The sequence below is a fragment of the Lithobates pipiens genome, unplaced genomic scaffold (assembly GCF_037356315.1).
Source record: "Lithobates pipiens isolate NorthernLeopardFrog02 unplaced genomic scaffold, aLitPip1_a1.2 Scaffold_22, whole genome shotgun sequence".
NCBI lineage: Eukaryota > Metazoa > Chordata > Amphibia > Anura > Ranidae > Lithobates > Lithobates pipiens.
The window spans coordinates 59,745,609-59,758,628 of NW_027507784.1; the positions used below are offsets into that span (position 1 = coordinate 59,745,609).

Here is a 13,020-nt window from a genome sequence, read left to right on the forward strand (position 1 = left end):
GACCATGCTCATCCTAGGCTGCTTCAGCCTTATTTGAACTACAGAACACGTCCACGTTCCTTATCTCTATAACATAATGGGGATGTTTTGTAGTCCACAGAAAAGAACTGGTCTGGGTGAAGAATACTGGCATTTCTCTGAGCATAAGGCAGAGTAAACAGAAAGTTAGGAGCACACAGGATTTCTAGCAGATCGACAGGTATTTTCTGTACTTGCAGCAATATATGAGGATAGCTGAATGTATTGGAGAGATGTAGTGAATTTTCGCACAGCACTTTAGCAAGTAAACCTAAACAGATTATTGCCCATCCCAAAAAAAGGCTGCAGCTGTTTTTTTCTCCATAACGCACCAATGCCTTTGAGGGAACTTGGTTGGAAAAGCCTATACATGGATTAAAATTAGTCTGGGTCTGCAGAGTCTGGCTGAATTGCGTTCCATGTATGGGCACCCAGGTTGTATAAAAGTTAATCTACCAATCAATTTCTGTACAACCAGCCTGTCGGATGTTTCCCGATCAATCAGTGCCACTGGCTAAACCTGGTGGCAGTGATGAGTGTGTTCTGTTGGCAGGGAAAGTCTCCTCATAGTCAGAACACAATGACACAGTGGCAGTGATAAAATGTGTGGATGGTGCAATCAGATCTTTTTTTTCGTTCAGTCTGCTGGGTTTTTTTTTTCTGTAGCCTTTGCAACACTGCAGAAAGTACCAAATGCCTGCCTAGGATTATAGATTGCTTCGATTTTTAGACACATACCTTCTACGTCAGTGCTAAGGTAGTTCCGTACTTCAGTTAATATAAAGTTGATGTCTTCCTCAGTGGGACAGGGGTGATGTGTGACCTCTGTTGGAGTATCTGTGGTGCCCGCTATGGTCATTTTCTCCCATGGCAGGAAAAATATCACCCTGCCATCACTGGTGGCTGGATCCAGAAGTCCCATATTATCTGGGCTGAAAGACAGTGCATATTAATTAGGCGTTATTGTGTGTGAACACATTCTGAGCCATTAGTGCAACCAATTTCTGAACTCTGCTAAATAACCAATTAGCCAATGAAACTGTTGTTTTCAATTGTTCTGAGCCAACGTGTAATAAGAAAGCACCAAATTACAATGATTTTATAGAATTCAAAGCAGGAAACAGAGCCTGGCTATGTACTGAGCCACCACATACATAAACATTTACAAACTATATATATATATATATATATATATATATATATATATATATATATATATATATATATATATATATATATATATATATATATATATATATATATATATATATATATATATATATATATATATAAACATTTTTAAAGAGTGTACAGCTTGTATAACAGTGTAGATTTGCTGTCCCCTCAAAATAAATCAACACACAGCCATTAATGTCTAAACCGCTGGCAACAAAAGTGAGTAAACCCTTAAGTGAAAATGTACAAATTGGATCCATTAGCCATTTTCCCTCCCCGGTGTCCCCTTGTTATACAAGCTGTACACTCACATACATACATATATATATATATATATATATATATATATATATACACATATACATATACACACACTAGGGCTGTGGAAATGAAAGATTAATTCCTCGATTCATCTTTTTGATCGGTACTCATCTCTCTGCCGGCTTCCGGGTCTTCAGGGAGTTCCATCAGAGATCCAGTGACGTCACGAACATCGACGTCACTGGACTCCTCCCCCCTTTCCCAAGTGCCTCCGTCTGCTAACGAAGGGAAGGGGAGAGGAGTCCGGTGACTCCTTCCCCCTGATTAAACGTAACGTGTACGGAGGAGGAGCTACGCATGACATCACCCGCTGCTGCCCTACAGAACTAACACGATTGTCAGCTTTACATTTTTGTGTTCATCTTTATGTGAGTAGTTTGTGTTTGAACACAAAAATTAAATCTTATACTTAAGCGGTGAGCACTTAGATCTTTTCTTTCTACCCATGACCTGGCGTCCTTGCTGAGATCTAAGGAGACGTGAGAGAAGTTACTGTTCAGTGTTAACCCTTTTGATACCCGCTTGCATGACCACCTGTTTGCACAGGGGTCCATGTCATAAGGTGAGAGTGATTAGTTAGACCGGAGGTGGAGGGATTGTCACGCTACTGTGGGAAAAAAATGACTTACGTCAGTGCTACAGTTTGAATTTAAAAAGTATTTGTGTGAACTGTGAAGTTAAGTCATGGATTGTGGAAACTAACTAGTGTGAGGTGATTATATATAGTGTATACCACATTTACCACTGACTAATGCAGAGTTGCAATGCAAGGAGATCAGCTAAAAGTAGTTGGATCTGTATGTGCGTTATAATTCATCGAAATGAGTCGATTAAAAAAAAAATTTATTAATCAAACATGAAAATTTTAATCAGTAACAGCCCTAATATATACATATACACACGCACACACACATACAAATTGTGCTCAAAAGTTTGCATACCCTGACAGAAATCATGACATTTTGGATTTGATACTGAAAATATGGCAGCTCATGCCAACAAACTGTCTTTTATTTAACCACTTCATTCCCAGCATATTGTCAAATGACATCAGCAGATGGGATCTCCCATCCAGGGTGGGTGGATGTCTTCCACTTCCCATCGGGTTTGGGGGGACCCACGCTCGCTGTGTCATTGAGGAGCCGATGCGCATGTCCGGCGGCCATGATGTGCGCCTGGCACCCGCGATTGCTCCTGACAGAGCAGGAGCGTGGTTCTGTGTGTGTAAACACACAAATCCACGTCCTGTCAGGGGAGAGGAGACAAATTGTGTGTTCCTAGTATATAGGAACAACGATCGGTCTCCTCCCCTGTTCAATACCATCCCCACCACAGTTAGAGCACACTGAGGGAACAATTTTAACCCCTTGATTGCCTCCTAGTGTTAATCCCTTCCGTGTCGGTGACATTTATACAATAATCAATGCCTATTTATAGCTCTGATCGCTGTATAAATGTCAATGGTTTAATAAAGTGTCCGATCTGTCCTTCGCAATGTCGCAGTCCCGATAAAAATCGCAGATCGCCACCATTACTAGTAAAAAATATATAATAATAATAAAAATAACATAAATCTATCCCCTATTTTGTAGGCGCTATAACTTGCGAAAACCAATCAATTTACGTTTATTTAAAAAAAAAATTACCAAAAATATGTAGAAGAATACAAATCGGCCTAAACTGAGGAAAAAAATTTTTATTTGGGATATTTATTATAGCAAAAAGGTAAAACATATTGTGTTTTTTTTCAAAATTGTCACTATTTTTTGTTTATAGCGCAAAAGCTAAAAACTGCAGAGGTGATCAAGTACTACCAAAATAAAGTTCTATTTGTGGGAAAAAAAAGAACATCAATTTTGTTTGGGTACAACACTGCACAACCACGCAATTGTCAGTTAAAGTGACGCAGTGCCGTATCACAAAAAATGGCTGGTCAAAAAGGGGGTAAATTCTTCCTGTGCTGAAGTGGTTAAGGATAGTGATCGCATGCAGCCATTTATCATCACATAAGTTGTTTGGCTCCTTTTTAATATCATAATAATAACAGAAATCATGCAAATAGCCCTGATCAAAACTTTCCATCCCCTGGAATGTTTGGCCTTGGTATAGGCACAGAAGGTTACACACAAAGTTTAAAATGGCAATTAGTGTCTGTATATAAGTAGTTAATGAGTTTGTTGTCTCTCATGTGGATGCACTGAGCAGGCTAGATAGTGAGCCATGAGGAGAAGAAAAGAACTGTCAAAAAACCTGCTTAACAGTGTAACAGAACTATATAAAGATGGAAAAAGATATAAAGAGATATCCAAAGCCTTAAATATGTCAGTCACTCTTGTTCAATTACTTATTAAAAAGTGGAAAATGCAGGGATCTCTTGATACCAAGCCAAGGCCAGGTAGGCCAAGTAAGATTGCAGCCATAGCTGCTAGAAGAATTGCTTGGGATACAAAGAAAATCCCCACAGGTAACCTCAGGAGCAATACAAGCTGCTCTGGAAAAAGATGGGGTGGTTGTTTCAGGGTGCACAATTGGTATCAAGAGATCCCTGAATTTTCAACTTCTTAATAATTGAGTGAACAGTACTCACTGGCATATTCAAGGGCTTTTTAAAATCGGTGCTCATGCGACTCCTCGTCCTTCTCCAAGGAACTCCCGCTGACGTCAATCGAGAGGAGGAGAGAGACGAGCATTCACGTGAGCGCCGCAAGACACTCTGATATAAGGTAGAAATCTGCATTTTTTTTTTATATATATAGCACAGACACAGGGACACATATCATTATTTAATAGAGGGGATATCATGAATACACAATAGTTATTATTGCAGCAGGAGGGGAGTGATCAGCACTGTAACAAGCTGACTGGCAGGGAGGGAAGGGGAGGGACATAGAGAGCTGCGGATGATGGAGGCCCGTAAACTGACCACAGTGTCAGGGCTCAGCGGCCATTAAAAAAACCACGGTCAGTTTATATTGGGCAGGGCAGAACAAGGCAGGATCAGTATTTTAGGTTATACAGGGGGCCAAATTAACCACTTGAGATCCGCGCTATAGCCAAATGACGGCTACAGCGCGGATCTCCTTTTCCGGGACGACGTCAATAGACGTAGTCCCGTGTACGAGCGGCCTGCGCGCGGCGTGCTCTGTGATCGGCGAGTCCATGAGACTCGCCTGATCACCGATCCGTGCAAGGGGTCGATCCCGACCCCTTATCATGTGATCAGCTGTCAGCCAATGACAGCTGATCATGTGATATAACGGAGCCGGTAATCGGCTATTATTCCTCCTCGCGCTGACAGCGCGAGGAGAAAAAAAAAAAGCCGATCACCGGCGGCCGTGATCGGGACATCAGTCCCGATCACGGGCAGCCCTGCTAGTGCCCACCTGCCCCCTGCCAGTGCCCACCTGCCCCCTGCAGTGCCACATTTAATAAAAGTGCCCCCCGTCAGTGCCACCCAGCAGTGCCCACAGTGCCACCCAGCAGTGCCACCCAGCAGTGCCCACAATCTGCCTCAAAGGTGCTGCACCCCAGTGCCACATATCCGTGCCCATCAGTGTCATCTACCAGTGCCCAGCAGTGCCGCCCATCAGTGCCCAGCAGTGCCACCTATCAGAGCCACCTATCAGTGCCCATCAGTCCCATCTATCAGTGGTACCTATCAGTGCCCATCCGTGCCACCCATCCGTGCCATCTTATCTGTGCCCATCTTTGCCCATCAGTTCCCGCCTTATCTGTGCCCATCGGTGCCGCCTTATCTGTGCCTATTAGTGCTGCCTTAACTATGCCTATCAGTGCCCACCAGTGCAGCCTATCAGTGCCCACCAATGCAGCCTATCAGTGCCCACCAATGCAGTCCATCAGTGCCCACCAATGCAGCTCATCAGTGCCCACCAGTGCAGCCTATCAGTGCCGCCTAATCAGCGCACTTCAATGAAGGAGAAAAATGACCCGTTTGCAAAATTTTATAACAAACTATTAAAACATGATTTTTTTTTTTTTTTTGCATTTTTTTTTTGTTTGTTTAGCAAAAAATAAAACTCCGAGCTGTAACTAAATACCACCAAAAGAAAGCTCTATTTGTGGGAAAAAAATGATAAAAATTTCATTTGGGTACAGTGTTGTATGCCCGCGCAATTGTCATTCAAAATGCATCAGCGCTGAAAGCTGAAAATTGGTCTGGGACTGAGGGGGGTTTAAGTGCCCAGTAAGCAAGTGGTTAAACAGCACAGGCAATGTTCTGCATAACATGCTTCAAGGGAACAGGATCTTTTTTTTTTTTTTTTTTTTTTTTTTTAGGGTAACAAACTTTAAATAAAAGACAGCTTGTTGGCATTATTTGTCATATCTTCAGTATCAATGGCAACATTTCATGATTTCTGCCAGGGTATGCAAACTTTTGAGCACAACTGTGTACGTACATATACAGTATTATATATATATATATATATATATATATATATATATATATATATATATATATCTATATCTATATATAAAATTTAGATTTCCAATATATGAGATAAATGGGTCAGCATGGTAGAAAAAAAAAAAAAAAGTTTCTTGTAGATCCCACCCATTGGCATTATATTACAAAAACATTTTAAAAAGGGATTTGTCACTTTGTCCAGTTAGGGCCCATTTACAGCTTGGTATAAGATATAAATCTATTCTAAGGTATAAGGGTTAATCACATTAAAGTTACCTGTAGTATCCAGGCATGACAATGTGCACGCCGGCACTTGGCTGGCAGATTTTGCTGACCTCCTGATTGTCCATTTTGCGCACAGAGTCTGTGAATGGTCCAGTGGCATTGATAACACATTTGGCGCGGACATCAAACTCTTGCCCTGTGATAGAAAAGCTGCAATTAACCTCATGGTGTACATGACTCGTAAAACCTATATCTTTGAAGATTTTTTGGGGGCAATGATATGAAAAATGTTAGGCAATCTGTCCAACATCGGTGAATTATACAGATGGAACCATAACTTTTCTATGATTTTTACTAATCTATAATGTATTTTATAACAGCTGTTATTACAGTGCTTCCTAAACTGCAGCCCGTGGGATGAAATCAGACCTTTGCCTGCCTTTAACTGGCCCTTTGGGGATTATTCCTCCAACCACACCAACAATAGCGCACTCTTCCCCACACACTTATCATTCCAATGGTAGGGCACTAATCCTTCTACTAATACTAATAACATAGCACTATCTTCTTCCACTGACATCAACAATGGGACATTAATGTGCGTTTTACAATGTAGAGAAGTTTGACATCAATATTTGGTTTTGTAATAGTCGCTGCTGTTGGGTGGAGAAGAGGACATCTTACCACTGGAGTTCTTCAAATTATAGAAGGCAAGATGCATTTATTAAATATGACAAATAAATATTAGCTTCAAGTGGAGTTGGTCTTCAATACCCATCATGAGAAAAATATGTATCTTTTTGCAGACTTCTGAAAATACTAATCGTCTGTCATGCATTTTAAAAAATGATTCAGGAGCCTCAGCGTCTATAAAGAATTACTGTCTTGCTTCTGCACTTACTGATGTACTGTGTGTGCACCGCTGAGCTGTGCCTGCAATCTGTCCCAAGCTACAGACAAGTGGGGGGATCTTTCCTGTAGGGTCAGGACAAGGGGTGGGCAGAAAGGACACATGACCTACGCGCAGAGGCGCTATGTGGAGAGGGAGCGATGACAGTGAATGAGCGATCCGTTTTCCAACTACCTGAATGTCTGTCTGCCTGTCACTCAGAACAGAGCACAGTGCAGGGTTGCAATAGCTGCTGGAGGGAGGATTCTGCTTCCTCCACCTGTGGGATTGAAATCAACTCCCCATACCTCATCCAGCAGTTTCAGGTGCTCCGGCGCAAGACAACCCTGAGGATGCCATTTAGAAAATATGGCACCACATCACACCAATGCTTTTAATGCGGATTACCGCAAAGCAATGGTGTAAATGGGCCCTCAGCAACATGCACTGCAGATGAATCAATCACTGTAATTAAAAAAATATTGTTCAAATAGAAGAGGCTTCTGTGTTCTTACATCAGGGGTGCCCAACTATTTGAAGAGCGAGGGCCACTTAAGCGACTTGGTAATCGGTTGTGGGCCAAAATAAGTGGAGCAGGCTGATGACAGGTCCGTGTCCACTCTGTATATGCGAAGCAGACAGGGACACAGCCCACTCTACTCTACGGGCCCTCCGATCCGCCCAGAGGGAAGGGGATGGATCCCATTCATTTTTTTTAATTTTTTTTATATCTGCCGCTCCATAGAGGTGAATGGAGGGTCCAATTGGGTCCACCTGAAAATTGGACACACAGACCCAATCAAACCAGTCACGTGAAAGGGGCCTAAAGGCTCTTTCACACAGGGCGGATCAGTACTAATCCGCCCCGTGGACATCTGCTTGCTCAGCGGGGATCGCTCTGTCGATCCACGCTGAGCAGGAAGATGACAGGTCCGTTTCTGCACACTGTGCTGGGATGGACCTGTCATAGTGCTGCTCACCCCTATGGGAGATTGGATGATGACGTACCGCAGAGTCTGTCCTCACCCGATCCTATGATGGATGGGAAAGTAGGTTTTCCCTCAGTCGCACTTTTCGGATCTGAGCGGGTCGGATGTCAGCGGACATGTCACCACTGACATCCAACACTCCATAGACCTCTATGGAGCATCTGTTCAGGTCTGCCTGAAAAACTGACAGGCGGACCTGAACAGAGCAGCAGTGTGAAAGAGCCCTAGGGCTGCTTTCAGAACGATGGGCTGCTGTTTACCCGTACTGTGGGCGGGTGCAGCGCAGTGCACCTGTGGCTTTTCTGTGGAATAGCTGCACTGCTGCCATAGACTTCTATTATATCCTGCAGGTGTGGTGCACTTTCAGAAAGCTCACCAAGCCTGCAGATAACAATAGAAGTCTATGGCTCAGTGCAGGTGCACCTGTGGATCAGTTTGAAAGCAGCCCAGTAACCACTGCAGAAGAAATATGTCCATACATACACTGTGATTTTAGAATGTAAACTGACCTTTAAATAATAATCTGCCATTCAGGAATCCCCCTTGCTTCAGGTATAGCTGGCTGTTGCTGTCCCAGGTGGAGTGCCATTCTAATCACTCCGCCTGGGACAGGAGCTGGCGCTACATAGGAAGCATCATCTTATGCGACTCTGCCCTCTCTGCAGCTGTGCTTCCTCTAGTACCAGCTGCATTGAGAACACTGATGCTCTCGGATGGCGGGTTCGGGAACCCACGATCTGGGCTTGCCAACCCGCCATCCCAGAACAGGAGGTCGTGGGCCACCTCACAGGGCCCGTGGGCCAGCGGTTGGGCACCAATGTCTTACATGAATTGTGGTGTGCTTTGTGTGGTGTCCTCTCTGCAGGAGTTTCCTGAAATTAAGACCAGTCACTGCTGCTTTCTTTTCTTATGCCGGGTGCCTGGTCTTATCTACTTCTGTAGTTTTCTGCAGTCTGCAGTGGGTGGAGCTTTCTGGCTCCCTCCCATAGCTCTGCGCTGTGGGAGAAGTTATGTGCAGCATAGTAATGATGTTGGTGCTGCTTTCACATAAGTATATCTGGGTTTGCAAAAGTATTTGATGCACAGGTGATTTATATAAATCGAATAAATAAATAAAGGTTTAAATTACATTTTTGTGCACATAGTTCAGCACCAGGAAGATACACCTGCAGCAAATGTTTGGTGAATGTCACATTTCTTTTTTTTTTAATGCCCCTTGCAAAAAAAATAAAAAATCACACGGGCATAAAAAGGCTTCAATTTCTGTTCAGGTATGAAAAACTTTTACATACCTAACATTTTATTTATTGATCTTTTAGAGTAAAGCTAAGGTTGTACTTTTTCTTTGCCTCTTGTGGTCCTATAATACATTATTTACAAGAAATACTACAGGAAAGAAATGAAAAGCATATTTTTGTTTGAAATTAGGTATTACAAAATGCACAAACAGGCTACAAGTCTGATACCTGTTAGAACGTCTCTGCAGCGTGCACCGCAGACGCGCTCCCTGCCGTTCAGCGGATCTGTCTTCTTCAGCAAGCGTACCACTTCAGTATAATTGGCTGTGGCAGCCCCGTACCTGGCAGCAGTGAGAGCGATGGCGAGGTTCATCCGAGCATCGTTGTGTTGTCCTGCAGCGGAGGGCACAATCAAGGGAAGGACATGAGTCACCTCAAGCCACTAACTTGTGCTATGGAAGTGTGTCAAAACCGATATGTCACAGCTGTCCCTGTCACACTCAATCTGCATGATGGCTGGCTGGATCTCACAGGGATTATTTAAAGATACATTGTCTCTTCCACATCACAGCGTTAACCTGCCCTGTGACTTCATGTACATGAGGACCTAATGATGCTGTTAAAGGAATTCTATCAGTTTCTTATAAAATATTCTCATATATAGCTACCTACAAAAAAAAAGTTATAATTTATAGATCTCTATCTCTAAAAAAAAAAGTCTCTATGTACAATTTGTAATTATATATGTATGTGAGGGTCGCCATATTTACTTGTATCAAATAGAGTTTGATGCACAGTAATTGTGCGTTAGTGCTCCTATTATGATCTCATTGCAAGTCTACCAGTCAGCACGGATCCAAAATATGTCACTGAACCCAACGCACTCCCTAGGTAGCTCATCCTATTGTATCTGCTCAGTGTCTGTTCAGCTAGGCTGCTGATTGTACTGTCTCACACACACACACACACACACACACACACACACACACACACACACACACACACACACACTAAGCACACACACTAAGCACATTATATAAAGTTGGATATAAAATACAAACAAGTATAAGGTCAATTTACATGAAAAGGTAAATATAAATGTTGCAATAGTGACTTAAAAAGAACAGTCAAGGAAAGCACATTCCCTTGAATTCATAAAGGCTAGCAGATTTTTCAAAAGTGTCCCTCATGCATTTTAATGCCCCGTACACACGATTGGACATTGATCAGACATCCTGACAAAGAAATCCATGGATTTTTCCCGATGGATGTTGGTTCAAACTTGTCTTGCATACACACGATCACACAAAGTTGGTCGGAAATTCTGAACGTCAAGAACGCGGTGATGTACAACGAGCCGAGAAAAATGAAGTTCAAAAGCCAGTGCGGCTCTTCTGCTTGATTCCGAGCATGCATGGAACTTTGTGTGTCTGAATTGTGTACACACAATCGGAATTTCCGACAACTGATTTTGCTGTCGGGAAAATTTGAGATCCAGATCTCAAATTTTGTGTGTCGGAAATTCTGATGGAAAATGTCCGATGGAGCCTACACTCGGTCGGAATTTCCGTCAAAAAGCTCCCATCGAACATTTTCCGTCGGAAAATCCGACGATGTGTATGGGGCATAAAAGTGGTGAAGAATTTGCCAAATTCATGTAGCGGTCTAGTACTTGTACCTGAATTTGGCATACGCCACTTTTAGAATGCACATGAGACACTTTCAGAAAATCTGTCAGTATACACCAAAAGAGAGCTGGTCTTATCACTCCACTTTTGAATTTGCTGCATTCAATGAGATACAATGTAGAAATGGAGCATTCAATGCGACACAAAGTAAAAGTGACACATTTTAGAACTACCTGAATTTGGCGCACGAGTCGCTGTCAGAACCAAAAGTGCTGCAAATGCTTCATGAATTAGCGCATTACAGTAACAAGAAACATTAACAACAGAAAAGTGTCACAACAGCTTTATTGAACTCCCCTCATTGTAATGCATCTTGCACATGGACATAATTTACTAATGATGTAGGATCTTGTTGGCAGAAAGACATAGGGAGTTATTTAAGAAAGGCAAATCCACTTTGCACTGAAAGTGCACTTGGAAGTGGTGTCGCTCTAAATCTAAGGGGTAGATCTGAAATGAGGGGAAGCTCTGCTGATTTTATCATGCAAGCTAAAATGCTATTTTTTATTGTCCTTGTATGTCCCCCTCAGATCTACAGCGACTTTACTTCCAAGTGCACTTGCAGTGCAAAGTGGATTTTCCTTTAGTAAATAACCCCCACACAGTAAAATGTTCCATAAAGACCTAACATATACATATGTATAGGCGCATAAACATACACGTATACATACGTACAATTCTTTTTCATCCTCTTCGAGCTGCCAACATTGCAATTTATGCGCGTATACATGCGTATATTACGCCACTGAAATGTAACACTGTGTAATTTTATTTTACGGCACTGAACTCAGCCATTTTACTGATCCATAGGCTTCATTTACACATCTGTAAAAAAAAAATCACTGGTGTTATTGCATGTGTTTTCTTGGCGAAAATTCCATGCATAATCATCAATAAAATACTTATGATGATAAAAAAAAAGTATTTTTTTAATTAAAAAAAAAAATTACTTTACAAACACAGACAAATACAGTATATTACAAATTAAAAAGAGAGAATCCAATATCTATACTACAATTATACCTCCTGTATTAATATGTTATTCACGGGATAATATATAAGATTATATTATATAAAAAAAAAAAAAAGGGGGGGGGGGGGGGGTTTAATAGTATAGATTGCTAATGCATTATACGGATCTTCTACTGATCCATCCATGTAAAACCCATCACCAAATTTTATCCACAAAATTCCAATATCCTTCCTTTGCCTTGATTTTTTTTTTATGATCACAAATTTTTCCCCTTTGTTTAGACTTAATTTGTGCAATATGTAAAGTTCTGCATAAATCGACGATGCTATAGAAGTACCTGTAATAAATAAATAAATATATAAAACGGTCTTAGAAAAGCCTAGTATACACGATAAGAATATCAGACGAATTATTATCCTTTTTTTTGCATGCTAGTCTTTATCAAAAATGAATAGATTACTAAAGTTACAAAAATTTTCGTAAGACAGAATACAACTTCCCGCATTGATATAATGTATTGTAATATATTCTTTCGTTTCCAAGCATAAATGGTCTTGGTCACTCGACTTTTTTTATGAACAAACACTGTACTGATTAGTTTTGGTATCGTAGAATTTTTGTGCTTGAAAGCTGTGTACCAACGATCAGATTATCAGACGATCGCTCCGTATATTTTATTATTCACCGCATTTTCTCATCGTTTATACTAGGAATGATAGTTCTTACTCATCACTCCCCCTTACACAAACAGGAGCTGTATAAATCACAAAAGATCAACAATGTATTTAAAGAGCTTCATGTAAAAATGGGCCATCATGGTAATTAACAAGTCGCCGTCACTCTGCAATAGTAGTAAACATTTGTCTTGCTATGCTATGTGATTAGTCTTGCAGATGTAAACACATTTTTTTCTTCAATATTAATGGTGCATAGTCATTGGGTGAACAATGTAAGTACAAGAACACTTTTACTTCAACATGAATAATATAATCAACTGGTGAACAAAGGAAGTGCAAGACTAATTTGCTTCTGCATAAAGTATAACATAATTGACTGATGAACTGTATAACAGCAAAG

The 13,020-nt window shown here is 41.3% G+C and overlaps 1 protein-coding gene across 2 annotated transcripts in view; it reads right to left on the bottom strand.

Annotated features, from left to right (window-relative positions):
* Positions 1-13,020, bottom strand: part of GPD2 (glycerol-3-phosphate dehydrogenase 2) — a 256,583-nt gene that overhangs the window by 94,386 nt on the left and 149,177 nt on the right. For both annotated transcript variants that reach the window (XM_077447659.1, XM_077447660.1), the window contains exons 7-9: positions 9,511-9,675; positions 6,218-6,362; positions 757-950 (exon numbers count right to left, since the gene is read on the bottom strand). In XM_077447659.1, coding sequence (XP_077303785.1) covers positions 757-950; positions 6,218-6,362; positions 9,511-9,675 — 504 coding nt within the window. The remainder of the gene's footprint in view (positions 1-756; positions 951-6,217; positions 6,363-9,510; positions 9,676-13,020) is intronic.